General features: G+C 32.9%; 3 protein-coding genes and 1 non-coding gene across 7 annotated transcripts; 3 read left to right on the forward strand and 1 right to left on the reverse strand.

Annotated features, from left to right (window-relative positions):
- Positions 1 to 1,842: 1,842 nt before the first annotated feature.
- On the reverse strand, positions 1,843 to 8,030 carry LOC133703532 (probable hexosyltransferase MUCI70). Of its 4 annotated transcripts, XR_009843902.1 has the most exons (10): positions 7,056 to 8,030; positions 6,362 to 6,592; positions 6,071 to 6,284; positions 5,773 to 5,882; positions 5,483 to 5,682; positions 4,983 to 5,086; positions 3,602 to 3,789; positions 3,315 to 3,514; positions 2,974 to 3,145; positions 2,309 to 2,446 (listed from the first exon to the last, which is right to left on the reverse strand). XR_009843902.1 is itself a non-coding variant. In XM_062128123.1 (9 exons), exons 1-9 carry the CDS (start codon positions 7,324 to 7,326, stop codon positions 2,186 to 2,188), a joined length of 1,779 nt encoding a protein of 592 aa, XP_061984107.1. In that variant the 5' UTR covers positions 7,327 to 8,028; the 3' UTR covers positions 1,843 to 2,185. The 4 variants fall into 4 exon arrangements, 3 of the variants coding, with proteins under 3 accessions (XP_061984107.1, XP_061984108.1, XP_061984109.1); XM_062128123.1 differs by lacking the exon at positions 2,974 to 3,145 and having other exon boundaries at positions 1,843 to 2,446; positions 7,056 to 8,028; XM_062128124.1 differs by lacking the exon at positions 2,309 to 2,446 and having other exon boundaries at positions 2,732 to 3,145.
- A 9,856-nt stretch (positions 8,031 to 17,886) lies between these two features.
- LOC133702877 (L-type lectin-domain containing receptor kinase VII.1-like) lies at positions 17,887 to 20,467 on the forward strand. Its single transcript, XM_062127201.1, has 2 exons — positions 17,887 to 20,150; positions 20,231 to 20,467. The coding sequence occupies exons 1-2, from the start codon at positions 18,059 to 18,061 to the stop codon at positions 20,320 to 20,322; spliced, it is 2,184 nt and encodes a 727-aa protein (XP_061983185.1). The 5' UTR covers positions 17,887 to 18,058; the 3' UTR covers positions 20,323 to 20,467.
- A 437-nt stretch (positions 20,468 to 20,904) lies between these two features.
- On the forward strand, positions 20,905 to 20,975 carry TRNAG-GCC (transfer RNA glycine (anticodon GCC)). The gene has a single exon. It is a non-coding gene; the product is annotated as a tRNA-Gly (tRNA).
- Positions 20,976 to 25,015: 4,040 nt separating this feature from the next.
- On the forward strand, positions 25,016 to 27,726 carry LOC133703018 (L-type lectin-domain containing receptor kinase VII.1-like). The gene has a single exon (XM_062127404.1). It carries the CDS (start codon positions 25,291 to 25,293, stop codon positions 27,436 to 27,438), a length of 2,148 nt encoding a protein of 715 aa, XP_061983388.1. The 5' UTR covers positions 25,016 to 25,290; the 3' UTR covers positions 27,439 to 27,726.
- Positions 27,727 to 27,966: the final 240 nt, after the last annotated feature.

Genomic DNA, 27,966 nt, shown 5'->3' on the forward strand with positions numbered 1-27,966 from the left:
AAGATCAATTAGAATAATGAAATAAATAAATATAAATGGATGTTATTTAACTTTTTCAGAATTATTTCTTAAAAATTACTCCCATATTATATTTCAATAATGTCATTTAAAATGAAAGCATTTTCATCAAAATATATTATCAAAAATGGCTACGCGGATAGATATCCGAGAATTTCTTTAATTAGACCTGCAATACTAGCTCGTTGTTCTTTATAGTTTGAAACTGACTGCGCATCAGATTCTCTAGGAAAGGGGGCTGAGGCGTTGCTGTCATGAATTCTGGTTGTTTTTAGTCATTTCAATGGTGCTAGCTAGCATATCATCAACTCAGCAGGCGGAAAAGTGAGAGAACAAGAATGGTTTACGCCAATCTAAATCTAAATCTTTCAATCACAATCGACACCGGCTTTGATAGGAAATATGAGCATGCAGTGATCACCTTGTATTGGTTTAAGGCGAGTGGTGACTGATGAGCAAGTCTAACCCCAGATGTGAGACATGGGCCATGACTATCCAACCCGAGCTCGATATATGGATGATCTTGCAGCATGTACATTAATATGGCCATGTGCGCTTATGATTCAGAACGAAAGAGTGGAGACAAGCTTTTCTCCCAAGAATTATGGCCAACGCTCGCCATGTGCATGTGGACATGATGGTCGGTTTTTTGCTACCTCTAGCTTTTATTTGTCGCATGCGATGCAATGCCTGCATCAATCAAGGAATGGCTTGCCTTGTTTCGCAGGCTAAAAGCAAGTCTTTCAGCTGTACCAGAAACAAGTTTAGCACAATGTGTTGAGATGAGCTTTTGACACAAATTCCAGATAATGTCTGCAGTTGCTTGCTTCTCTTTACATCAGCTCACTGAAGGAAAAAAAAAAAAAAACTTGCTTCCATAAATTAAGCCCTGTCTTGGAGGCTATTCTGCATTTATCCAGATATTCATGAATCACAAATATAATACGACATAAAGAATCGATACAAATCCTCAAAAAATGACAATCTCGTAGCTAGCTGTGGTGCCGACTATTCTGTCAAACGAGGTTGAGCAGTAAGCATGCCCACACCAGGCAGTTTTATCCTACGATTTAGTAACAGAGGAAGAGAATCATGGCCGTGAATGATTTTTGCATGTTCAGATTTTTGGGTCTCCGGTGTCAAATCAAGCCTAAAGAATTCCGACAAGATTAAATGCGAGAGAGAGCCTCGTCTCTTTACTTGGCTGTTGGCTGTTGTCAAGGTTAAGCTAGCAAGGGCGAGTCGATTTAGTTGGATTTGTTTTCTAATCCCTTACATTCTAAACTAAGATTTATCCCTTTTAACGAATGTCTCATTGTCACATTGTCATTTAAATAAAAAAATGATACAAGGTTAAAGACTGCTCACCACATAACTTTCTTTCTTTGGAGTGAGTGTTTAGGTAGAAGTTGTGTTTTAAAATATTATTTTTAAATATATTAAAATAATATTATTTTTAATTTATATTTAATATCAACAGATCAATATAATTTAAAAACATTTAAAAAATAATTTAAAATAAAAAAAACATGGCTCATGCCACACGCACACATGTTTAGACGTTTAATTGTTAAAAAGATAAATTACTGTTCTGAGAAGATTCAGTGGTTTCTAATAGCCACTCATAATACAGTAGATCTTCAATTATTTTTCTGTTTCAAGCTCAGAATTAAGCCACAGCACTGGTAAATTCAGCTGTCTAGTTGTAAGCCTTGAATCTGGTAGAAATAACTGCTGTTGTAAGAGTAATACCTCAACATATTGGGTTCTGCCTCAGCAAACCAGACGATAATGCAAAACAAAATGGTAGAGCGACAAGGGAAGTGGAAAATGATGTTCATTATATTTATTTGTTCCTAAAAGAAGAGACATTAGTATTACCATTAAATAATCGAGTCTAACATGACCTTGCTATCATAATGAACAAAAAAATGGGTTACTACAGTGAGGATTTTGGTAAGCAACCCATGTCATAATTATTAAAATTTTAATCTATATACATCAAAAAATGAGTTGGAAAGGATAATTCAAAAAGTAGGGAAAAAAGAATGAGAAGGAACTCCCTGAAGCGGCAGAACTATAACACTCTTCTGGCACGAATCTTCAGTTCCTGCAAACAATTTTAGAAGAGAAGGAAAAGGAACGATACGATTCCTGATCAAAATTTTTAACTTGCATCAGTTTCCTTGCCACCAGCAACAACTTTGCGGTGGCGACTAGAGCCAGACCTCCTTCCACGCCTAGCTGGGGCTCTCCGGACAGGAGCACCTATCACCTTTTCAGTTGAAGTATCGAGTGTTGTTTGAAGTGGAGGTTCATCAACCAAAAGGGGTGGAGGAGGAGGTGGTGGTGCTAGCAGCAGTGGTGGCGATGGAGGATAAACAGGCGGACGATGAGCCATCTGTTCTAAAACATCTCTATGGTATTTCTGCACATAGGAACAAACAGTCCAGGGTTAAAAAGAAATGCACAAGGAGACAACAGAAGAGTTGGACTATCAAGAAAAGGAAAAGTATCATTAGATAAATATCCGTTTCTAAAACATCACGATGTTTAACAGTTCACACAAATTCAAACAAGTTTCATATGAGCACAAAAATCTATTGCACTCAAGCACAAAGAAAAATTTTAGGGCAATGCCTTTAAAGCATTAAAGACACCAGTGAGAAAGCATTACAAAAATATAAAATTACTAATTTACTTTTGGCAAACCTCAAGAAGTTTATGAAAGTCTGCCTTGCAAGTTTCATATGCATGTCCTTTATGCAGTTCACTAATTTTATGTGAGCTTCTCCACTCCACAACCAATCTCCTGGTTAAACACATCCTCTGGTAATTAAATATAAGAGAACTCTACACTATGATGAGTTTCTAGCAAGAACCATTTGAGGTAATTTTCATAAAAAAAGAATCAGGACAAAAAATCACTGTATGGGATAAAATTCAGGATATCACCAGCAGTCGCCATGTGAAGCCTCCTTGCGATAAGCCACCATGAAATATGGCATTCTTTATCACAATTTGGTCCAGTGCAATTAGACCGAAACTGTAACTTCCATGAGGGGTGCTAATGGACTCTATAAACATACGCAGTTATGGAAATCAGAAGGAAATGCTTATCTGCAACCTAAAACTAAAACAAAATTATGTCAGAAACAATTTTCTATAAAGGAGTTGAATTTGTTATAATCTTTTTTTGTTTCCTTGAGAATTTGTTATAATCTTGTTTTCCAATGAACTGGGTGTTCACATGATATTTTGGTACAAACAGAACCAACAGTACATAAAATGATTACCTGAACAACAAAGTTGCGCCTTTGACAGTCCAGGAACATGTTGACAGTCCAATTTGTTTTCTCATGAATCTTATCCCTGACAGTGGAAAAGCTGATTTGGTCCCTGGAAGTAAAGCGATCAACTTCATTGAACCAAAGACAAGTAAAGAGGTTGCTAATAGGAACATGCTCCCTTATCACAACACATCCTTCAGGGACATCTGCAGAGCCACAGGTAAACAGGAACTATATCAAAGACAAAGGACAGGCAACAAAACACCGAAAGAAAACCAGGAATTTGCACCTACCACTTATAATAGGAAACTTGGCCTCAGAATATGGAGTCAAGCCCTCCTTTTTATAAAATTCAACCTGAAAGTCAATGGAGGCATTTTCATATTTTCCAGCAGCTTTATTTGCCTCAGCTTCAATAAACACATCAAAGCGTCGATAATGTCTAGAAATTGCAAAAGTAGCATTTTCCCTCCACAAGAACCTGAAGAGTAGCTCAAGAAATAAGCGTGGTGCCCAAAAGTAGATTCAGGCAAATAACCAATAATAATATCATCTAAATTGATCAAAGCATGAGAGGACATCATTTGAAATATTTAGTAATGATCAGAGGCAAGTGTTTTATAAGCTTGTTAAGTAATCCACTCACTAACTTCTATTATCAATGCTAAGCACATGAAATGTCCTTTAAAGGAAACAGTGTTTTCATTCAATAATGAGAGAAAATTACCATTTGGTTTCGGATGTACACCCCATTCGTTTCTCTCAGAAACAGTGTTTTTATTCAATCAAATACAATATGATTTGGTCCACAAAGATGTGCATCACACCATCACCATTCCAATTGAGAAATGTTTCAGTGACAGGCACTTGCAGGACATTGCAGGATGTGGTTTGATGTTCTAGGAAGAAAAGGATGTATTCAACTGATGTAAAGCCTACAATCTCAATCAATTTGAGATAAGCTACATGGATCAATTTTGTCCATTTACTTGGAAGAAAAGGATACATTTAATGAAAATACCAGGACCAAAAAAGTCAACCAGAACTTGTTGGAATTATAAGCATGTAAGTGGTGATACGAAATCTCAAAGATCTCCAAATCAACAAAAAAAATTATTCAATGATAAACTTCATAGCAATTTGGGGGCATGAGAATCTAAGGGTTGTGATAACCGAGTGCCATTGGATGGAAGTTTCTGAGTTCAGGATTCTAATCTAGCCAATATTGAGAGTAAAAAAAAGAGTGACCATTGGGATGACAAAAAAGGACAACGAATACAAATTGAAAAAAGAGAGGAAAGCAAATGCAAAGTTAATTTAAAGATAAAATAAGAAATTGAGAAGTGGAAAGAGAGTAAGCAGGCAATCAAACAAGGAGATTCAAGTTATAATGAACGCATATGTTGGAGAGGATCTGATGTCTAATTCCAGAAACTCGAGTAATCAAAATTTTCTTGTATCGCCAGATTGTCAAGTATTGTCACTGAAAACAAACCTAGCTCAAAATAATAATAGGACCAAGGTAATTTAATCAATTCAATTAGAAACAAGCGGCTTATATCCAGATACTAGTAGACTTATTCTATGCATAAATGGAATAACTAGATCAAGGAAAAAAAGCAGACACAATGGATACACAAACACAGAGAGTGAGAGAGCAGACATCAGTGTCACCTTTCTAAAATTTGATATGGATCGACAACAAGTTCAAGTTTTCCATCAATCCACAAAGAAAAGCGGGCATTTGGAAACATTCTATGCGATAGAAGCTTTGGGACCTGCCATGGACAAAACCAGGTTTACTAAGTATGCTAAAGTACAATCTAGTGTAATGTAGACGTTAGAGAACCATGAGTCTGCTGCTGATTTGGAAAAAAAAATAAGCTGGTTCACGTTTTATCTATTGGTGGTAGCAGGGAAGCGGGTATGGGAGTTGGAATGAGTAATTGATCATTGTTGCATAAGACTTTTCGGTTCTGGAAGTGATGGAAAAAATCAAGTTCATTAAGCCATATGCATCTTCCTTCCATTCATGATATGGATCATAAAGAAGCCAAAGGAAATCAAATAATTAGAGCTATAGTGTCATCGATGACCAAACAGACAACCATTAAGCCAAATTTGCACCCATAAGTCCAAAACAAAAGGTGCTGAATGAAGTTTACGGCAAGTACCTTCCCGTTGCGCCTTCCATCTGTGTAAGGAAGATTATGGACAACAACAATTCTCCATATACCAACTTTCCTGCTGTCATTAAGACCACTGTTATTCTTCAAATAAGCCTCTGTTTCTTCATCAACGAACATGAAGAAGCAGATAGTGTTCTTGGAGTATTCACTAATATTACGTGGCTGTTGTATGTCATCAAAAGCTCCTGAGAGGAAAGAAAAGGAGATCATTTAATAACAAGCCATCAAATCAACAGATGAAAGAGGAGTTGGGATCCCATTACACGGAGAAATACCAAATATTGCTGAGGCAACGACAACACCATGGCACTGCTCCATCGCATCCAGGTCAATTTTGTCCATGTCAAATCCTGTATTCTGGCCAGGTCTTTTCCCTTGGACAAATCTGATCAGTGCACATATGTGTCAAATATATGCAGAGTGAAAAGTTATAAGTTGGCAACAGTAAGAGAAACTGGTCCAATAACTAGTCACTAGAATGATTATCCTACAAATATAGAGTTGGCTGAAATTTCAAAGGAACAACCTTCAATATTCATAAATACATAAAAGATCTTTGGAGAGAGAGCTTACCCACAATGCACTCTCATTGACTCTCTAATATCATAAGAGACACTTCTCTGCTTTAAAGTAGGATATCCACCAAAATCAGAGCCTCCAAACTCTCCTTCTCTACTAAGAGGATCCTCCTGGATATATGTCAAATTCTTAATTACTGGAGAAAACGAAGGGACCTTCGGCATTAAGGCAATGGCTTCTTCCACAGGTAGGTAACATACAGGACATGCTGAAACATAAATGACAGAGAAATCTCAGGAACATGAGAGTGAAATCTCATTACTAACTTATCATAAAGGAACTTACGCCGTGGTCCGGTTCTTTTTTTATCTGCTGGTGGGGGAGGTAAAGTGAAACTATTACACGGGTGCCCTGGTGGAAGGGTATATCCCAAAAAATATGCAGGAGGAGGATGAAGCAAACTAATATTCGAAAATATTCCTAGAAAAAAAGAAGTCTTGTTCTCAATCCTGCTTAAGGATGATGTATCACTGAGACTTATAGTCGGGGGACGGCCACCTTCTTGTGCATCTTCACCTGCAAACAAAGCAAAATGAAGACGTTATTTCCACAGTTGCAATCGAACTCCAAAAAGAACACCACACTGATAACTCTAGCAAAGGTTCAAATGCAGTCAAGACTAATCCAAGAAGGCTCGAGAAGTGAATAGAAGAGAATATTTTCAAAATTTAGTACAAAATAAACATCAATCAGCGGGACCAATTATCCATGAGTATACAAATCTCCCAGCTCATGTAATAAGAGCAAAGCACGAACTAGCTGAAACACACTTTCTCCAATTCAAACAATCAACTGAAAGAAAGGCAAGAACTACATAACAGCCATAAGCACCGATTCAACACAGCATCAGTGATGAATTTGAGCATTATTCTAAACTAAGAAACAAACTTAATCACCACTAAAATCCCATATCATATGATTGAACACATCAATATCTAAGCAATAACAACATATAGATAGATTGAAAAATAAAACATACCTTTTCCTACATACAAAACCCAGACAAAAACCGCGGCAGAGATGACGCCAAGGAACAGCATGCCAACCTTTTTCCTACCAGCAAACTTGAAGATCCAATGGAAGAGACTCTCTTTCTCCTTGAACATCTTTGCAGGCTTAGTACGGCCATTTGTTTGCATAGGAAAGGGGGTACTACTAAGAACACCATTACCATTATGTTGCTGTTGTTGTAGTTGCTTGTCCAATGAACCATAACTACTAGAACGGATCCCCAATGACCCTCCAGTCATTGTCTCTCCTTAAACCTCACACAAAACAACACCCCTCTCATCTCATCTCAGAAACCCTTTTGCCCACGTGAGAATCAAATACTATCATGAATTCATCAACATATAATGCGTTAATGAGGAAAACAATCAAAACCCACTTCACCAAATTGGCCAAAGATACGATTTTTTTCTTAAACAAACTATCTAATCACACTCTAAATTCAACAAATAAAGCAAAATAGTTAAGACCACTTCACCAAATTGTCCCTAAACTCTTGGGGTACCTTCAAGATTTTCACTCTCCGTATCCAAAATACACTTACAAATCCCAAAACTGAAATGAAAACAACACGAATAGACAACGATTAGAACGTGGCAGAAAGTATAAATCTTTTTTGCATCTATGAATAAACAGATCAAAGAAACTGTGTAACAAAAAAAATGAATTTTGAAGAAAAAGGAATAAGAAAAGAAAGGGATTTTTATTGGATCTTGAAGAGAATAAATCTAGGATTTGTGATTGGATGAAAAGGAGCAAAAATCTAAGATTGATGAAATCGAGGTTTATTTCCTTTTTTGTATTTCAAATCAAATCTGGGATTTGTGTTTTATGAGTGCATGGTTATGTTTTTTGGTTTCTTTTTCGCTAAATTTGAGGTTATTACAGAAACTGAGAAATTCAGTGTTTATATTTATATTAGCATTTACTTGGCAAAAGACAGATAAAATCAAATCATGCTTAGAATTATGGCATGAAAACAAGGAAATAATAATTTTGATAGGCTAACGGACGGTTTGTTTTTTAGCGTCGCTATGTTCATTTTTTTTAAAAAAAATATTTTTATTTTATTTTTAAATTATTTTAATATATTAATATTAAAAATAAATTTAAAAAAACGAGAACAAACAAAACAACAAACATTATCTAAATCTCTGGGTGACCAAAAAAACAATATCACAGTGATGCGTAAAACAATATATGTTTATGGCAAGGAAAGAACTTATCAAAGATTAAATAAAGCCATTAATGGCCTAATTGTATTTGTTAATGCTATTAATTAATTAATCCAGTAACTAAACAAGCAGCCGTTTGTTGAAATCGGAAGCATTAAGCAATAGGGATCTTTGCGCAAGGAAAAAAGGAATAAAAATTAACTTATTTTTCATAAACCCTAAAGATTATTAGTTGATGAACAGTTCTAAACATATTGGGTTGTGGAATGTTGGAGCAATTATGTTTGATAATTCTCTTTTGAATAATTAGGATTTTACAGGGAAACTAGTTCAATGTACTTGATCTAATGGATATTTACCAACACAATATTCAACGAAGTGTTGGTTTAGCAATTAAAGTATCGCTATAACCCTGTAAGAGTGAGAACACAAATTTAGATTGTGGAATGTTGGAGCAATTATGTTCGATAATTCTCTTTTGAATAATTAGGATTTTACAGGGAAACTAGTTCAATGCACTTGGACTAATGGATATTTACCAACACAATATCCAATGAAGTGTTGGTTTAGCAATTAAGATATCGCTATAACTCTGTAAGAGTGAGAACACAAATTTAATTTTTAAAAAACATACTTGTGGGAAGGGGCAGATACGAACCCCGAACAAGATTAGTCCAACCCTTTAAAAGGGTATGGGGATACCCAGGTCATAGATTAAAAAAAAAAGGACTAATGTATATTTACTTTTTAAAATTCTTTCAAGCATTGAAATTATTATTATTATTATAATGGATATTTACTAACGCAATATCCAACGAAGTGTTGGTTTAGCGATTAAGGCACCGCTATAACCTTGTAAGGGTGAGAATACAAATTCTATCTTTGAAAAATGCACTTGTTGAGATGGGCAGTCACGAACCTCAAATGAGATTAGTCCAACCCTTTAAAAGGGTATGAAAATACCCGGGTCATAGATAAAAAAAAAAGAACTAATAGATATTTACTTTTTAAAATTCTTTCAAGCATTGAAATTATTATTATTATTATTATTATTATTATTATTATTGGATTCTTAACAATTGGTTAAACATATTGATTATTTGTCCTATGGATATCTTTGCTTCAAAATAAAAGAATTAGATTTATAAAAACTATATTGAAATAAAAATATACATTGACCGTATAGAATAATTGTGAATAAAACATTCAAGAACTCACAATTCATAATTAATGGTTAGACGGAACAAGAGACTCGTAGTATCTTAATGGTTAATGGAATAAAAAAGTTGTATTACCATAATATTTTTCTTAAGCTCAAATAATTCAAAGAAAGAATTTAAACACAAAATTTTTTACATCATCACTACACCAAAGGCCTGTTGACGTTGTTAGTTGAACTTGATTATGTGATTAATGATACAATTAGTGTTAAGATGGTTATTGGTGGTAATCATACAACTATCATTAATTTATAGAACCCCAATTTAAATATATTTTCCTTTTCATGTTTAAACAGAAGGATAAGTCTTAACCACGAGAGGCATCACCATTTTCTACCTTGATCATTTTCAGGTCAATTTTGAGAGTGTGCATCACCCCTGAAACACAAGTTTTGCAAATCTAGATTTCGACCGTTTAGAGGGTGTTTAGGGATGTGGTTAAAATTATATATTTTTAAATTTTAATTTATTTTTTTATATTTTATGTTGATATCAAAAATAATTTTTTTAAAAATAAAAAATATTATTTTAATATATTTTCAAATAGAAAAAACTTTGAACCGTAACTACCACCGTATTCTTATACAACTTCTAATTTCTGTGGCAAATTACTTTGATTTGCGGCAACATATATCATTTAATGTGACTCTACAACGATTAATTGAGCCTGCTGTTATTATCCATTGAACTTAATTGTGTGATTTCATAAGAAAATATGTCTTGATATGATTGAAGGCAAAGAGTAGGTGCTCCAATGGATACAATTGTTGACGGGGAGGGGGAAACGCAAGCATATCTTATAGAAAAAGACTTCAATTTAATGGCTCTCTCTCTACCCGTTCTTGAACCAATTCAGAAGCTTTTTGCACCTAAAACTTTCTTCTTATTGCTTTCACACTCCTAGAGGGTGAGGCCCAAGTTGCGTTACAAGACCTTTTTGTAGCCAAGTGAAGGCTTTGTCAAGGCAGTAACCCCTCGTTGAGAGTGATCCCTAGAGATAGAAAGAAAAGGTAAGAAACATGTCAATAAAAGGAAGACTAATTGAGTCTCGTAGAAGAGAATATAAATACTTGTAATTTAACCTAATTCAGGAGGCCTTAAAGCCATTAACATGATTAGTTTAAATACTTTTGCACTAATCTTAGTGCGAGACCAAGGATACAACATCTCTGAAGATTTCTTGCTGGGAATAGAGGAGTCATCACTGTGTCATGAGCCTATCCATTTTGGTTGATTTCCATGCTTTACATTCTCTCTCAAACCCAAATATCAATTAGTACTTAACTTTTAACATTAAGAACATAGTTATTACCCGACCTGGTGGTTAACTTCATCAAGAAGTCCCAAGTTAATCTGAATCAACTTGGAAAAATTTAAAAAAATATTTAATATTTTATATGAAAAAATTAAAAAATAATTCATGTGAATATAGGTTATACATGTTATAAATAATGAGGTTTAAAATATTATTTCAAAAAGTTTTTTATCCCACATTGAAAATATACTATGTTAATATGTTATCTTTTAAGTTGAAATATTTAAACTAAAAAGGTTTTTTTATCCTACATTAAAAAAACAAAATATTTTTTTTGTGAACATAGAGTATATATACTAAAGGGTTTCAAATCCCACATTGAAAAAATAATTTTTTTCTTGTGAACATATAATATATATACTAAAGAGTTTCAAATCCCACATTGTAAAAATAAAATATTCTTTTATTATTTATGTAGTGAATTTTGAAAATGGTTAATAACCAACTAAAAAATATATAAAAAAAGTTCTCCGGTTAGGAGAAAAAACACATAAAAAAAAACAGGTCTCAATGGGGTTTTGTCGGGTTGCTCGAGTCACAAATCAACTGAATTTTACCAGGTTTTTGCTTATCTCAATGTTTATTTTACCCGAACTGGATTTAATAACTATATCAATGACTCGTAAAGTTGATATGATAATTGGATCTAAAAATATAGCCTTAGTATACTGGATATCGTACAAGGCTATGAATACAATTCCCTCTAATTTGCTGGTAAACTCATAACTGATATGGCTAAGGCTGAGAACTTCGCCTCACCAGCCTGCTTTGATATGGGCTCCAAAATAACCTTTCTTCAAGAAAGTATATCTTTGCCCACTGAATTCCTAATTAGATGTTTGGAGCACCTCGAATTAAGTTTAAGAAGAAATGGTTTTTTGACTAATTTAAGTAGCTAAAAACAATAATTTTATTCTCTCATCTCCACCGACAGCTAGATTTCTCTCGGTTGTTGGAAAAAGGGTTTATTAAAAAGGGAAAAAGACTTTCTAAATTTCTCAAACTCCTCTATTCTTGTTGTATTGAAGCAACATATCAGTCCTATTTCAATATCGATGGAGCGACAACCTAATATAGTTGCCCTCCAAAAACATTCCTATTTAATGTAGTAATTGAGTAGGTTTTTTTTTTTAGATTTGTGATGACATGAAAAATTATTCATATTTGATGTTGAGGGTATAATTTTTTATATATATAATTCTAGTAGTTTTTTCTTTTATTTTTTCTTTTAATTTCATTTTTTGTAATCTTCGTAAAAATAAATTTGTTGAAGAATCCCTTTAGCGATATTTACCCTATTTTAAAAAGAAACTATTATTTTAAGTATTTATAAGAAGAAATTGTCACTAGAAAAATCGAATATACTGATCTCATCAGAAATTTTAAAGGTCAAGGACTAGTTTTAGCTAGAGAATGTATTAGCACCCCTAATATATCTTACATGTGGTAAGCTATATTCTGTGGTCTAAATATGATTTTAAGATTTTGATGGGTTTCTAACTGGTGGTCAGTCTATAACTCAGAAAAAATATTTGCTCTCATAAATGAATTTGACATTTCGAATTTATTATGGACTCGCATGCCCAAATAAATTATTATGAGAATGGTCTGTGTAGATATCCTAACATGGTTCACCTATCATAGACTGTATTTTGAATTTATTAGAGAATGTATTAGCACCCCTAGTGTATCTTACATGTGGTAAGCTATATTATGTGCTCTAAATATGATTTTAAGATTTTGATGGGTTCCTAACTGGTTGTCAGTCTATGACTCAGAATAAGTATTTGTTCTCGTGAATGAATCTGACATTTTGAATTTATTATGGACTCGCATGCCCAAATAAATTATTATGAGAATGGTCTATGTAGATACTCTAACAGAGTTCACCTATCATAGAAGGTAAAAATGTTCTCCACAACTCGTATATTGCGGTGAAAAATAATCACAATTAAAATTGATGAATATCTAAAATAATTTAAAAAAATTTCAAGTTAACTTTTGGTATTTAAATACCAGCTTATTTATAGGTCTAGCATTTATATCAGAATATTGACCATTAATTTTTATGAATTAAAATTTTTGAATTATTTTGATATGTTGATGTTAAAAGTAAATTTTAAAAAATAAAAAATATTTTAATATATTTTTAAGTAAAATTTATTTTAAAAAATCAGCAATAAACCTTCGAAGGATTAAAGTTTCACCACCTACCTCGTTTGATTAGTAATTATTCGTGATCCTGTTATTCACTTAGATATGTACATGTGGAAGACATGTAATGTACATGTAGGAACTACATATGTCTAAAAACTGAAAATGTCAAGATCATCATGTCCAAAGTTAAAGTACATAAGTGGATTTAATAAATTACAAGGTCAACACAAAAGAATTTATACATTATTTTCTTAGGTTTATTGGTTTTACGCACGGGTTATCGTGTTTAGAATCTTAACTAATCAATATTGTAATCTGCTTATGTCTTGATTAAGAACTATATCATCCTAGAATAGATTTGAAATCTGATCCAGCAGATCGATCTGGGACCTGGCCTGGCCTGGCGGGTCGACCCGGAACCCGGCTGATCCGGGACTGAAACCAGGCCAGATTGAAGAAAAAACAGGGAGAAAAAAACCAGGTGTGACCCTGCTGACTGTCGGGTTGACCCGACAAGACTCGGTCAAAAACTTGGTTGCAATCCGTTGATTTTTGTTTTATTTTTTACTAAAACAACATCGTTTTAATTTTTTTTAATAATTGACCCAGACGACCTAGTGATCCGGTCAAAACCTGAAACCAGAACGTTAAACCGGGCCGGGTCTAAAAACTATACTTAAACCTCGTTCCTATTAAATTTCAACCCTAATGAGATAGATTGTCATCTCCGTGTGAGCAAAATCATATATTTATCTTAATGTCCTTATCATCCACTAACATATTCACAAGATTAGTTGCCGTGGTGGACGGGGAACCTTCAATATATATATATATATATATATATATATATATATATATATGTATGTATGTATGTATATATATGTATGTATGTATATATATATATATGTATGTATATATATATGTATGTATGTATATATATATATGTATGTATGTTGAGATGCCCTATGGTGATTTTGGAAGTCTAATGTTGTTTAGAAATTTGTAAATCCGATAATACTAAATTAAAAGCTTATTATGTCATTGATGACGAAGCTTATGATTGATTAGTGCGTGTTGATTCCAGATTTTCTGTGGAGAATGACATGTAATGGTATTCTGAATATTATATATAAAATGCTTTGATCAGAAAAGCTATTGGTGACATGCTTAAGTTATTTTTTGAAAACAGGTCAGTTGTAGAATATAATTTATAAACTAGATCGAGCAATTAATAAAAATAATTTAGAAATATATCACAATTAATTACGCCACAAAAAAGTTAAAGCAACCACGCTAGGAGTATCACAATTCAACAGGTATATTTTTCTTGTACTAGATGGCAGGTAAAATCCCAAAAAAATCCTGTTCATGTCAAACACCATGTGTAACCAAAATAAATATAAATTTAACTATATAAAGGTTGTAGCTCAATTGGTTAAACTCTGAATTTATTTTTTAGAGATTACCAGTTCGAGACTCACAAACCTCAGGACCGCTGGAAACTTACATATATGTTAACTTCAGGGCCTGTGAGATTAGTTGAGGTGCGCGCAACCTGGCCTATACACCTATGTTAATAAAAAATTATATAAATATAAATTTTGATCAAATTATCAATTTGAATTCAAATTTTTCTAGAGACTATATAGTTTCAGTTTTATAATAGGTATGCTCGTTGTAACTAATTAATATCAGTAAGGCCTTTAAATTAGGACGAGAAGCTACTATTTCTCTTAATTTTATTAATTTTATATTTAATTTTGATTTCTTAACTTAATTGAAGACTCATTTGTATCAAATTTTTTATACAAATGAGTTAAGAAAATTCCAAAAGTTGCGTTACTTTTAATAGTGCAATATTTCAGAATTTTTTTATGGGTTGCACTAATATTGATAGCATTTAATTTTATTAGATTATACTGCTAAGAGTCACGCAATCTATTTGAAATTCATGATTTTAAAAGGATGAGCTCCTCAAATAACAAAAATAAATTGTTTTTTTTTTCTAATTAATTATTCTAGTTCGCGAATTTTGTTTTTGTCAAATGTTTTATTTTGAAAAACAAAAAAAATTGACAGGCTGTAATTATATCCATCCTTTTTATACCTTCAAAATGATATTTCAAATACAAAAGTCACAAAGCCACCAACACACAACAGGATCACACATAATTAAAGCAAATCATAATTTAGGCCTGATCAGCTCCATACCATCATAAGTTTAGGTATCTGATTATGAGATGTGAACCACTTGGAATTATTGCTCCTCCCTCTCATGATTAATTGCTTAAAATTGCTCCCATGATTGCTTTAATTATCATGGTATTTGTGGAGTAAGGTTATGGCAATTAGGGGTGAGTTAAAAAATTAAAAAACTAATTAAATTGAGAAAATTGAAAAATAATAACTGAAAAAACTGAACCGTAACCGATTAAAATTTTGAAAAAATTGACCGGTTCGATTTCGGTTTTACAAGTCTGAAACTGAAAAAACCGAACCGAACCTAAACAAAAAAAACTGAGTCAAACCTGAAAAAAAACGAAGTCAAACCGGTCTGAACCAGTTTTTGTCCTAGAAAACCGAATCGAACCGAAACGAATGAAACTGGTCAATTTAAACTGATTTTGATGTTTTTTTAAAAAATAATTTTGATTTAGTTATTTTTTTCTGATAAAAACAAAACCGAATCGAAAATAATCACTCCCGATAGCAATGAAAGGCAAGTGATCACATGATATATACAAGAATTACATCCCATGCAATATTTTAAGCTCAAATTGCTTTCTTCGTTTGTAAAATAAAGTTTTTTTTTTTTTTTGGAAAATCTAGCTGTGGAATCAGATATAAATGAAGACTTTTCAGGAAGGAAATAAACTTTGTATCTCTCTAAGATACTAGTAGGTTTGATTTCTCTAGACTGTCTTTTAAGGTATACATTAACATAAATATAATAAAAGTCTCTTTCGTAATTAAGCGGTTAATTATATCTCCAGTAATTATGAAAGCCGAAACCTTTTATTCATTGCTGTTAACATATATTTGCCTTTAGAACATATGCCAAAAAACCCTTGTGAAATGGATATGGCTATGCTTTAAAATATATTTATTCTAAAAAAATAAATTAATAAAACAATCAATGTTGCTATTACATGATCTCATAGTTTTGAAAAAATCCATAATTTTTTTTTTGGTTTGTTAAGAGAAATAATAATATTTATATTTAGTTTTTGGGCCATTCTAGTTTTTATGCTCAATAAGATGGAGCTTCGGGCGTATTTGCGGTTGTTTTTTAAAATATTTTTTATTTAAAAAATATATTAAGATAATATTTTTTATTTTTTAAAAATTATTTTTGATATCAACATATCAAAATCATCTAAAAAAATAAAAAAAAATATTGATTTAAAATAAAAAGACAAATACTCCGCATCAGCATGGTAACTTGTTTAGTTAAAAGTTTTTGAATTTTTTTAATATATTAATATTAAAAATAAATTTTAAAAAATAAAAATATTATATTAATATATTTAAAAAATTACGTTAAAAAATAAACATCATCAGGATGCCAAATACCACCTTACTTGTCAACGAGGCTCGCAGCCTCGATGGTTGATAGTCAAACAAACTTGGTCGTCTTTTCGTCATTGGATTTTTCACAAACAGGTGGCAGCCGCTAAGTTCACTTTCCTGTCCCTTTCTTTTATATATCTGGACATTTTTCTAATGCTAGTGATTGTAACTCTTCTTTTCCTTTTGGATATTCGTGAAACTGAACGAACCTTCTTTGACCCTTCAAGAATTAACTATACAGTTTGAATTTCTCTTAAAAAATATCAAGTTGCCACTGTATCTGGACCCCAATTCTTTTCTGCTACCTAACTCTATGATCGTCTTGGTTTAGAGGTTGGTGGTGACTATAATTAATACGAGAAGAAGAAGAAGAAACTAGAAAAGTCTGAACTTGCCTCAAAAATCTTCAAAATGAAGTTTCTCTAGTGTTTTTTATTTATTTAGTTTTTTTTTTAAAAAAATATGAGATCTATATTAACTTCATGACCAGTTTTGGTTATTAAATTAATTTATATATATATATATATAAAATCAGCTTTAATATTAAACGAATATTTATAATTAGACTGTGAAAAAATCAATTCAAGTCAAAAGTTTAAATTGTTAGGTGAGATCTCAAGATATAATTTATATTATTTCCTAACATATTCTCGTAAGTGAAAGTTATTTGGATTTGAAACTTGCACATGCTCATATTACATTTTATTTAATTTTTATTAATAGATGAGATGGTGATATTCGAACTCGTAACTCTTGGTCATCAAGGCTCTGATATCATATTAAAGAACTAATTCAACTGAAAAACTTAAATTGTTAGGTGAGGTCTCAAGATATAATTTATATTATTAATTATATTAGTTATTAACTTAAAAAAAAAACAATAAATTAGTAATATGAATATTGCCAAACGTATTTGATTATTAAATCATGTAACGTGTAACATGCCTACCCTTTTATAACTTGATTAAGATTTCTCGATATATATATATATATATAAACAGTGAGGAGGGGGGAGATAGTTGTAAATTTTGGACAAGGAAAGATAAAATAAGTATAAAAATATTTTTAAAAAAATATAAATATTATTTTTAAAAAAAATTAATGAGTTAGGATAAAGTTTTGACTGGATCAGTAAATTAATCTAAATTTTTAACTATATTAACTATTTTTTTAATTTTTTCTTTAATTTAAATAGGTTTATATCCTAAATCAATTCCTAGGTTAATCCGAAATTTATATCTAAAGAAATAAGTTTGAACCTAACAGTGATTTAGTATTTTCTTTGAAGATAATCGACCTTGATATTATAATAAATACAGAATTCCAATTGTGTAATGCTGACAAGGTTCATGGACAAATTCACAAACATTATATCCTGCTGCTAAACGTTTGACTTGGCAAGTTGGTTGAGAGAGACTCTTATCCTTTCTCTACGACCTTAACCTCCTGTTTCAGACCAGCTTATCTGCCTGAAGTTATAATCTACCATGAAAAACACTCCTTCCTTTCTCTTTCTCTTCTGGCTTCTTGGATTGAAATGAAGAAATTCAACAGCATGCTTGATCTTGTCTCGCTTTTACTTCCTATAATCCTGTTTTTGCAACCCACATCGGCTATTGATTTTGTCCTCAATGGATTCAATTCCTCTAGTGTTTCACTCTATGGCTCTGCCATCATTGAATCTCGCATTCTTACACTTACAAATCAAACATCTTTCCAAATTGGCCGTGCTTTGTACCCAACAAAGATACCAACCAAAGCTCCAAATTCTTCATTTGTGTATCCATTTTCCACTTCTTTTATTTTTGCTATGGCCCCTTACAAGAATGTTCTTCCTGGGCATGGCCTGGTTTTTCTTTTTGTGCCCTTTACAGGCATCCAAGGCTCTAGTTCAGCTCAAAATTTAGGCTTTCTGAATTTTACCAACGGTAACAGTTCAGATAATCATATGCTTGGCATCGAGTTTGATGTGTTCGCAAATGAAGAATTCAGTGATATGAATGATAATCATGTTGGAATAGATGTAAATTCACTTACATCAATTAAAGCAGCAGATGCAGGCTATTGGCCTGATAATTCAAGGAGCAGCAGTAATGGGAACACCAGTGATGAGGATAGTAATTCTTTTAAGGAACAGGATCTAAATAATGGTAAAAACTACCAAGTTTGGATTGACTATGAAGATTCCATGATTAATGTTACTATGGCTCCGGCCGGCATGAAAAGGCCTACCAGGCCTTTATTGAATGTGTCTCTTAATCTATCTGATGTTTTTGAGGATGAGATGTATGTGGGATTCACTTCTTCAACCGGACAACTTGTTGAAAGTCACAAGATTTTGGCATGGAGCTTTAGCAATTCCAATTTTTCGTTGAGTGAGAGGTTAATCACTACTGGGTTGCCATCTTTTGTGCTTCCAAAAGATCCATTTTATCGGTCTAAAGTGTTCATTGCAGGAGCCACAGTGGGAGGGGTCCTTCTTGTTGTTTCTGCTGCTACAATTATATGGTTTTTGATTAAGAGAAGACAAAGGAAAGCAAGGGAGAGAGAGGAAATGGAGGATTGGGAATTGGAGTACTGGCCACATCGAATTAGGTATCAAGAAATCGAGGCAGCAACAAAAGGATTCAGTGAAGAAAATGTTATTGGAATCGGAGGAAATGGAAAGGTCTATAAGGGTGTTTTACCAGGAGGGACAGAGATTGCAGTGAAGCGCATTTCACATGAAAATGATGGGATGAGGGAGTTTTTAGCTGAAATTTCAAGTCTTGGAAGGTTGAAGCATAGGAGTTTGGTGGGGTTGAGAGGTTGGTGCAAGAGAGAAAGAGGAGTCTTCATGTTGGTATATGACTACATGGAAAATGGGAGTTTGGAGAAGAGGGTGTTCGATTGTGATGAGAGTAAAATGTTGAGCTGTGAAGAGAGAGTAAGAATTTTGAAAGATGTGGCTTCTGCATTATTGTATTTGCACGAGGGATGGGATTCTCAAGTCCTACACAGAGACATTAAGGCCAGCAACGTGTTGCTTGACAAGGATATGAATGGAAGGTTAGGTGATTTTGGATTGGCTCGAGTGCACGGGCATGGTCAAGTGCCTAGCACCACGCGGGTGGTTGGAACCATAGGATACATGGCACCTGAGGTGGTTCGAAGTGGAAGAGCCTCAGCTCGAACCGATGTGTTCGGTCTTGGGGTCTTGATTTTGGAGGTCATGTGTGGAAGGAGGCCTATAGAAGAAGGGCAGCCACCTTTGGTAGAATCGGTTTGGCAGTTGATGATGCAAGAGCAGTTACTTAATGCCTTGGATGAGCGACTAAAGGCTAGAGGAGAACAATTTGACGAAGGAGAAGTAGAAAGAATTCTTCATCTAGGCTTATTGTGTGCATATCCTGACTCTAAAGTGCGGCCGACAATGAGGCAAGTAGTGAAGGTCATGGAGGGCAATAATGAGCTTAGTGAGATTGAAAGTGAGGATATGGATGCATGTTTGCTACAACAGATGAAGTCTAAGGATTTTTGGTCGAGTTATTCTCAAAGTTCTAGCCATGGATCTCACCCAACTTTTGATGAAATTAGACGACACCATTCATCTTCCATGTCTTTATCTTGGAGCAATACTACAGTGGAGGGTAGGTGAATCTGCAATCAGTTGATGAATTACGGTATCTGTTGGTTTTTTTTGCAAATTTAATGAACTAAAATTTGCCAGATTTTCCGTGGCAAGCTTGGAAGAAGCTGCAGAAGTTGGCAGGATCAAGATCCAAGAGCATAAAAAGTGAAACAGTGGGGAGGGAGCCTTGATTTTGATTTGCATTTTTTCTTTATTAATGTTTGATAAATTGGGACACTAATGTAGAGGAGAATCCTTTCTTGTTTCTGTACAAGGAATAACTAGCATATTGGTGTACATAAATACAGCAAATCCACAGACCTTTTTTTTCTTAAATATCACTTCCTCTTTGCTAACTTGTCACCTTTGTCTTTGCACATTCTTCAAGTTCAAGAAATTTCAATGGAGTTGTTGGTTTTAAAACCAAAAACCTCACTGACCATCATGACTGGAAGTACTATATGCATGCTCTAGTCAATTCACCATATAAATATATAAATATATAGAAGAGAATAAAGCACTAGTATGATCATTACGCATGTTTTTTTTTGTCACATTTCACTAGGCAAGGAATGACTATTATTAGGTGAGTAGGTGGTGGGCAGGGAGGAGTCTTGCTTTTTTAGCGAGATATAATAAAGCTAAACTTTGTCGTAATGGTACAAGATTTCTGTCAAAAACACCTGCCTGCTATTGTGCTTCTGTGTTTGACTAGCAAATAGGCGTGCATTTATTAATAATAAATAAATAATTCCACACGTTGATACCAACAAGCACCAGTGGTCTAGTGGTAGAATAGTACCCTGCCACGGTACAGACCCGGGTTCGATTCCCGGCTGGTGCAACCCTTTTTCTCGACGTCGACAGGGCCTTTTTGGGACTGTCATATGACTCATATCCCACAAAATTTTTGTCCTTGTCCTTTTGTCTCTTCTTAAATGGGCCTAAAATGGACACGTGTTACCCGATGCTCTAAAGCCCATATAAAACTCATTATTCCCAGTTTAATGATGGGCCGGTCTATACTGTGCATGGATAACAAAATTAATGATGGGCCAATCACAAAACATCATTTTCAGGCCTTAATTTTTTATTTTTATTGGCAAATGCTCTATTTAGAATGACAAAAAGAAAAAAAACTGTAGCATTTATCAGTAATAATAATAAAAAGAGGTTAGCTTTGGCCAGTTTTGTGTATGCCATACTCCTATCTCTAGTCTTTATGAAACTCTGATTTGGTGTGTACAAGAAGAGGAGTCAAAAAAGGAGCTTACAAGCACTTGATGGCCTAGCTGCTGTGGTCAACTGTGTGACTTGTTCCTGTTTTTTATTCATGTTTTTTTTGTGTTTTTATGTTTTAGCCCACAACTTCATTTTGTTTCTGTTTCGGTTCCTAAACTTAAGAGATAAGAGAAAGAGTTATCAAATAAAATGGGAGAAAAGAGGAAATAGTTGATTGATTATATTCCGACAAGAAAAAAAACTCATTATTGGTGTCAATAAATTTCATTTGACAATAGAGGTTCAATTAATGTGTTTTTCCCTTCATCTTGTGAGTAAAAATAGATTCATATTGCTAGTGAAAATAGATTGGAAATTGAATTTTCTTTTTAGATCGGGATGAATTTTCAAATTTATGATAGATTAAAAGTTGTTTTAAAGTTAGATATGGATTAATTGAAAATTTTCTAGTGTTTCTTAGGTATTTTCTTATGAAAATAGATTGAAAATAATTTATTTTTTATCTAATTACCTGATATCTTGACAACTTTTCAACTAACTAAGGTGATCATAATGCAACTAATGAATGATGAATTTCTGTCCATTGTAAGAAAAAGGAAAAAAAAAGAAGGCTAGATGCTCGGGGTTAGCCTTGTACACACCTTGTGTTTTTTTAGTGAGATGGGTGTGCTGGCCCACTTAGACCCAGGCTGAGTTATCTAGTCTCTTTTAAGCTTTTATATATATATAACCAATTAAAAACATTTTGGGATATTATTTTATTAATCAAGAATGTTATAATCTTATTTTTGAGAAATTGTTTAATCTTACTGCTAAAAAAATTGAAACTTTAGGAACTGAATTTGAATCTTAAAGAAAAATACAACTTTTTTTCTTTTTTTCTTTATCGAGGCACACTTTTTATAGTTTTGGTCCCTAAAAGTTTTTTATTCATGTGTTTTTGTGTTTTTTATGTTTTAGCCCACAACTTAATTTTATTTCTGTTTCGGTTCCTAAACTTAAGAGATAAGAGAAAGAGTTGTCAAATAAAAGGGGAGAAAAGAGAAAGTAGTTGATTGACTATTTTCCAACAAGAAAAAAAAAACTCATTATTGGTGGCAATAAATTTCATTTGACAATAGAGGTTCAATTGATGTGTTTTTCCCTTCATCTTACTAGTGAAAATATATTCATCTTACTAGTGAAAATAGATTGGAAATTGGGTTTTCTTTTTAGATGATGATGAATTTTCAAATTTATGATAGATTAAAAGTTGTTTTAAAGTTAGATATGGATTAATTGAAAATTTTTTAGTGTTTCTTAGGTATTTTCTTATAAAAATAGATTGAAAATAATTTATTTTTTATCTAATTACCTGATATCTTGACAACTTTTTAACTAACTAAGGTGATCAGAATGCAACTAATGAGTGATGAATTTCTGTTCATTGTAAGAAAAAAAAAAAAAAGACCGGATGCTCAGGTTTGGTCTTGTACACACCTTGTGTTTTTTTAGTGAGATGAGTGTGTTTGCCCACTTAGATCCAGGCCTAGTTATCTAGTCTATTTTAAGCTTATATATATATATATATATATATATATATATATATATATATATATAACCAATTAAAAACATTTTGGGATATTATTTTATTAATTAAGAATGTTATAATCTTAATTTCGAATAAGAATATAACATTGTTTTTATAATATTTTCAAGATTTTTTTTGTAGGCCTTCGTGATTCCCTTTTTTTTTTAATTTTTTTGGTGGCTTTCCTGCATGTATTTTTTTTAATTATTATACAATTAAATAAAAAATAGTTTCAAAATAATAAGCTATTAAACATAATCGGGTCTATGACCTGGGTCACCGGTTTGATAGGTGAATCTACCTTAACCTTGATCAATTTAAAATGTTGTAGTCATAATATTAGAAAAATAAAATGATGGCATTTAGAAGTTTTTTTAACTAATTTAAATCAAGTTTTTACCTGGTCAATCGAGTCATTTTTTGATCTACGAACTTGATCCGATCATGTTAGATCAAATCTCACATGGTTTAATTTGAAACCCAAGTTAGAAAAGAAGTTAGGTTGAGAGGCTCTAAATTGACCCCTAGGCCAAACGGGGTTTAATAATAATATCAAAGAATTCCGCACAACAATACATGAATAATATAGTATTTTTATATTTTTAATACAATCCTGTTAAAATTATAATATTAATTTTTTCATAAAAACTTATTTTTATGGTTATGATAAGATTTTGTTTAGAAAACAAATATTATTATAAAAACTTTCTAGAAAAATTGAGCATAATAATAAGATAAAGGTGTTTTAATTAGAAAATTGCCTTTTTATTTTTATTTTAAATCGTTTAATTTTTTTATGGAAGTTTTGATTGCTTTTGATTTTCATTAATGGATGACACAGAACAATAAAATATATTTGTTTAAGAGATAAAAAATATTAATATGAAAATGAGGAATTATACTAGCAATTTATTTTGATTAAATTCTTTTTATATAAAAACAACTTATTCTCATATAAATAAATAAATAAATTTTAAGAGTTTTGTGTGATAGAAATTTTCTATATTAATCTTCAACAATTTTTTAGATTCTTAATTTGATCTTAACAATTCTTTTTAATATTTATTATCTCGTATAATTCTTGGTTAATTTTATCAATTATATACATTAAATTTTGTATTCATATTTTTTTTTTGCTACTAAAAAACTTGTTGACAACATCTACTTTTTCTCTTAAAAAAATAAATTTGGGCCAACTGCTAGTTTTAACTAATTTAAACTCCTAATAACTCAAGTAGTGTGGATTATTTTTTAAAATTATATTCTATTATCATAAAAAGAATTCGTATTGCTATTTAGGAAATGCAGTTTCAAATATTTTGGTGGAGTAAAACTCTAACCACAACATCACTTATTGAAGAATAAATTAAAAAGAATAAATTAAAATAAATTGTGACTATAATTAATACGAGAAGAAGAAGAAGAAGAAACTAGAAACTAGAAAATATGAAGAATAAATCAAAATATCAAGTTGCCATTGTATCTGGACCCCAGTTCTTTTCTGCTACCTAACTCCTAGCTGTATGATCGTTTTGGTCTAAAGGTTGATTGTGACTATAATTAATACGAGAAGAAGAAGAAGAAGAAACTAGAAAAGTTTCTCTAGTGTTTTTTATTTATTTAGTTTTTTTTTATATGAGATCTGTATGAACTTCATGCCCAGTTTTGGTTATTATATATATATATATATATATATATATATATATATATATATATATATAATCACCCTTGATGTTAAATGAATATTTATAATTAGACAATAGTTATATGAGTTTACTTTTTATGATTGTTTTAAGTTCAAATATAAGAACAACTTTTCTTTTCTTTTCTTTTTTAAAAAAACAATAAATTAGAAACATGAATATTGCCAAACGTATTTAATTATCAAATCATGTAACGTGTAACATGCCTACATGAGTTAATAAAATAAAATAAATAAACTATTTTTTTTAAAAAAACAAATAATATTATTTTTAAAAAATCAATAAGTTAGGATAAAGTTTTAACTGACTGGATTAGTAAATTAACCTGAATTTTTTATTATATTAATTATTTGTTTTTTTAATTTTTTCTTTAATTTAGATACGTTTAGATTCTAAATCAACTTGCTGGCTAATCCGAAATTTATATCTAAGGAAATAAGTTTGAACCTACCAAGTTTTTTCTTCGAAGATAATCGACCTTGATATTGTAATAAACACAAAATTCCAATGGCGTTAAGGTTCATGGACAAATTCCAATAACGTTTGACTTGGCAAGTTGAAAGAGACTCCTATCCTTTCTGGACAACCTTAACCTCCTGTTTCAGACAACCTTCTCTGTCTGACGTTATAATCTTAAATCTACCATGAAAAACACCTTCCTTTCTCTTTCTCTCCTTGCTTCTTGGATTGAAATGAAGAAATTCAACAGCAAGCTTGATCTTGTCTTGCTTCTACTTCCTATAATCCTGTTTTTGCAACCCATATCGGCTATTGACTTTGTCTTCAATGGATTCAATTCCTCCAGTGTTTCCCTCTATGGCTCTGCCATCATTGAATCTCGCATTCTTACACTTACAAATCAAACATCTTTCTCAATTGGCCGTGCTTTGTACCCAACAAAGATACCATCCAAAGCTCCAAATTCTTCATCTGTGTATCCATTTTCCACTTCTTTTATTTTTGCTATGGTCCCTTACAAGAATGTTCTTCCTGGGCATGGCCTGGCTTTTCTTTTTGTGCCCTTTACAAGCATTCAAAGCTCTATTTCAGCTCAATATTTAGGCTTTCTGAATCGTACGAACGGTAACCGTTCAGATGATCATCTGCTTGGCATCGAGTTTGATGTGTTCGCAAATGAAGAATTCAGTGATATGAATGACAATCATGTTGGAATAGATGTAAATACACTTACATCAATTAAAGCAGCAGATGCAGGCTACTGGCCAGATAATTCAAGGAGCAGCAGCAATGAGAACACCAGTGATGAGGATAGTAATTCTTTTAAGGAACAGGATCTAAATAATGGTAGAAACTACCAAGTTTGGATTGACTATGAAGATTCCATGATTAATGTTACTATGGCTCCGGCCGGCATGAAAAGGCCTACCAGGCCTTTATTGAATGTGTCTCTTAATCTATCTGATGTTTTTGAGGATGAGATGTATGTGGGATTCACTTCTTCAACCGGACTACTTGTTGAAAATCACAAGATTTTGGCATGGAGCTTTAGCAATTCCAATTTTTCGTTGAGTGAGAGGTTAATCACTACTGGGTTGCCATCGTTTGTTCTTCCAAAAGATCCATTTTATCGGTCTAAAGAGTTCATTGCAGGAGCCACAGTGGGAGGGGTCCTTCTTGTTGTTTCTGCTGCTACAATTATATGGTTTTTGTTTAAGAGAAGACAAAGGAAAGCAAGGGAGAGAGAGGAAATGGAGGATTGGGAATTGGAGTACTGGCCACATCGAATTAGGTATCAAGAAATCGAGGCAGCAACAAAAGGATTCAGTGAAGAAAATGTTATTGGAATCGGAGGAAATGGAAAGGTCTATAAGGGTGTTTTACCAGGAGGGACAGAGATTGCAGTGAAGCGCATTTCACATGAAAATGATGGGATGAGGGAGTTTTTAGCTGAAATTTCAAGTCTTGGAAGGTTGAAGCATAGGAGTTTGGTGGGGTTGAGAGGTTGGTGCAAGAGAGAAAGAGGAGTCTTCATGTTGGTATATGACTACATGGAAAATGGGAGTTTGGAGAAGAGGGTGTTCGATTGTGATGAGAGTAAAATGTTGAGCTGTGAAGAGAGAATAAGAATTTTGAAAGATGTGGCTTCTGCATTATTGTATTTGCACGAGGGATGGGATTCTCAAGTCCTACACAGAGACATTAAGGCCAGCAACGTGTTGCTTGACAAGGATATGAATGGAAGGTTAGGTGATTTTGGATTGGCTCGAGTGCACGGGCATGGTCAAGTGCCTAGCACCACGCGGGTGGTTGGAACCATAGGATACATGGCACCTGAGGTGGTTCGAAGTGGAAGAGCCTCAGCTCGAACCGATGTGTTCGGTCTTGGGGTCTTGATTTTGGAGGTCATGTGTGGAAGGAGGCCTATAGAAGAAGGGCAGCCACCTTTGGTAGAATCGGTTTGGCAGTTGATGATGCAAGGGCAGTCACTTTCTGCCTTGGATGAGCGACTAAAGGCTAGAAGAGAACAATTTGACGAAGGAGAAGTAGAAAGAATGCTTCATCTAGGCTTGTTGTGTGCATATCCTGACTCTAAAGTGCGGCCGACAATGAGGCAAGTAGTGAAGGTCATGGAGGGCAATAATGAGCTTAGTGAGATTGAAAGTGAGGATATGGATGCATGTTTGCTACAACAGATGAAGTCTAAGGATTTTTGGTCGAGTTATTCTCGAAGTTCTAGCCATGGATCGCACCCAACTTTTGATGAAATTAGACGATACCACTCATCTTCTATGTCTTTGTCTTGGAGCAGTACTATAGTGGAGGGTAGGTGAATCTGCAATCAGTTGATGAATTACGGCGTCTGTTGGTTTTTTTTGCGAACTAAAATTTGCCAGATTTTCCATGGCAAGCTTATTGGAAGAAGCTGCAGAAGTTGGCAGGATCAAGATCCAAGAGCATATAAAACGAAACAGTGGGGAGGGAGCCTTGGTTGTGATTTGCATTTTTTCTTTATCAATGTTTGATAGATTGGGACAATAATGTAGAGGAGAATCCCTTCTTGTTTCTGTACAAGGAATAATTAGCATATTAAAAATGCATTGTCTTCGCATATTCTTCAAGTTTAAGAAATTTCAATGGAGTTGTTGATTTTAAAACCAAAAACCTCACTGACCATCATGACTAGAAGAAGTCTTCTATGCATGCTCTAGTCAATTCACCATATATATATATATATAGAAGAGAATAAAGCGAGATAGAAAGTTAAACTTTGTCGTAATGGTACAAGACTTCTGTCAAAAACGTTGTCTGCTATTTTGAAATTTTTGCTTCTGCGTTTGACTAGGAAATAGACGTGTCAT

Source organism: Populus nigra, chromosome 9 (genome assembly GCF_951802175.1).
Source record: "Populus nigra chromosome 9, ddPopNigr1.1, whole genome shotgun sequence".
NCBI classification, from domain to species: Eukaryota; Viridiplantae; Streptophyta; class Magnoliopsida; order Malpighiales; family Salicaceae; genus Populus; species Populus nigra.

Bases quoted from the DNA above. Each gene is read 5' to 3' on its own strand.
- LOC133703532 (XM_062128123.1), bottom strand. From the start codon at position 7,326: ATGACTGGAGGGTCATTGGGGATCCGTTCTAGTAGTTATGGTTCATTG. The intron at 5,683-5,772 runs GTATTTCTCCGT...CTTTCCTCTCAG, and splicing joins CGTTGCCTCAGCAATATTTG to GAGCTTTTGATGACATACAA. The intron at 3,790-4,982 runs GTGACACTGATG...GCTACTCTTCAG, and splicing joins CCATATCAAATTTTAGAAAG to GTTCTTGTGGAGGGAAAATG.
- LOC133702877 (XM_062127201.1), top strand. From the start codon at position 18,059: ATGAAGAAATTCAACAGCATGCTTGATCTTGTCTCGCTTTTACTTCCT. The intron at 20,151-20,230 runs GTAGGTGAATCT...AAAATTTGCCAG, and splicing joins GAGCAATACTACAGTGGAGG to ATTTTCCGTGGCAAGCTTGG.
- LOC133703018 (XM_062127404.1), top strand. From the start codon at position 25,291: ATGAAAAACACCTTCCTTTCTCTTTCTCTCCTTGCTTCTTGGATTGAA.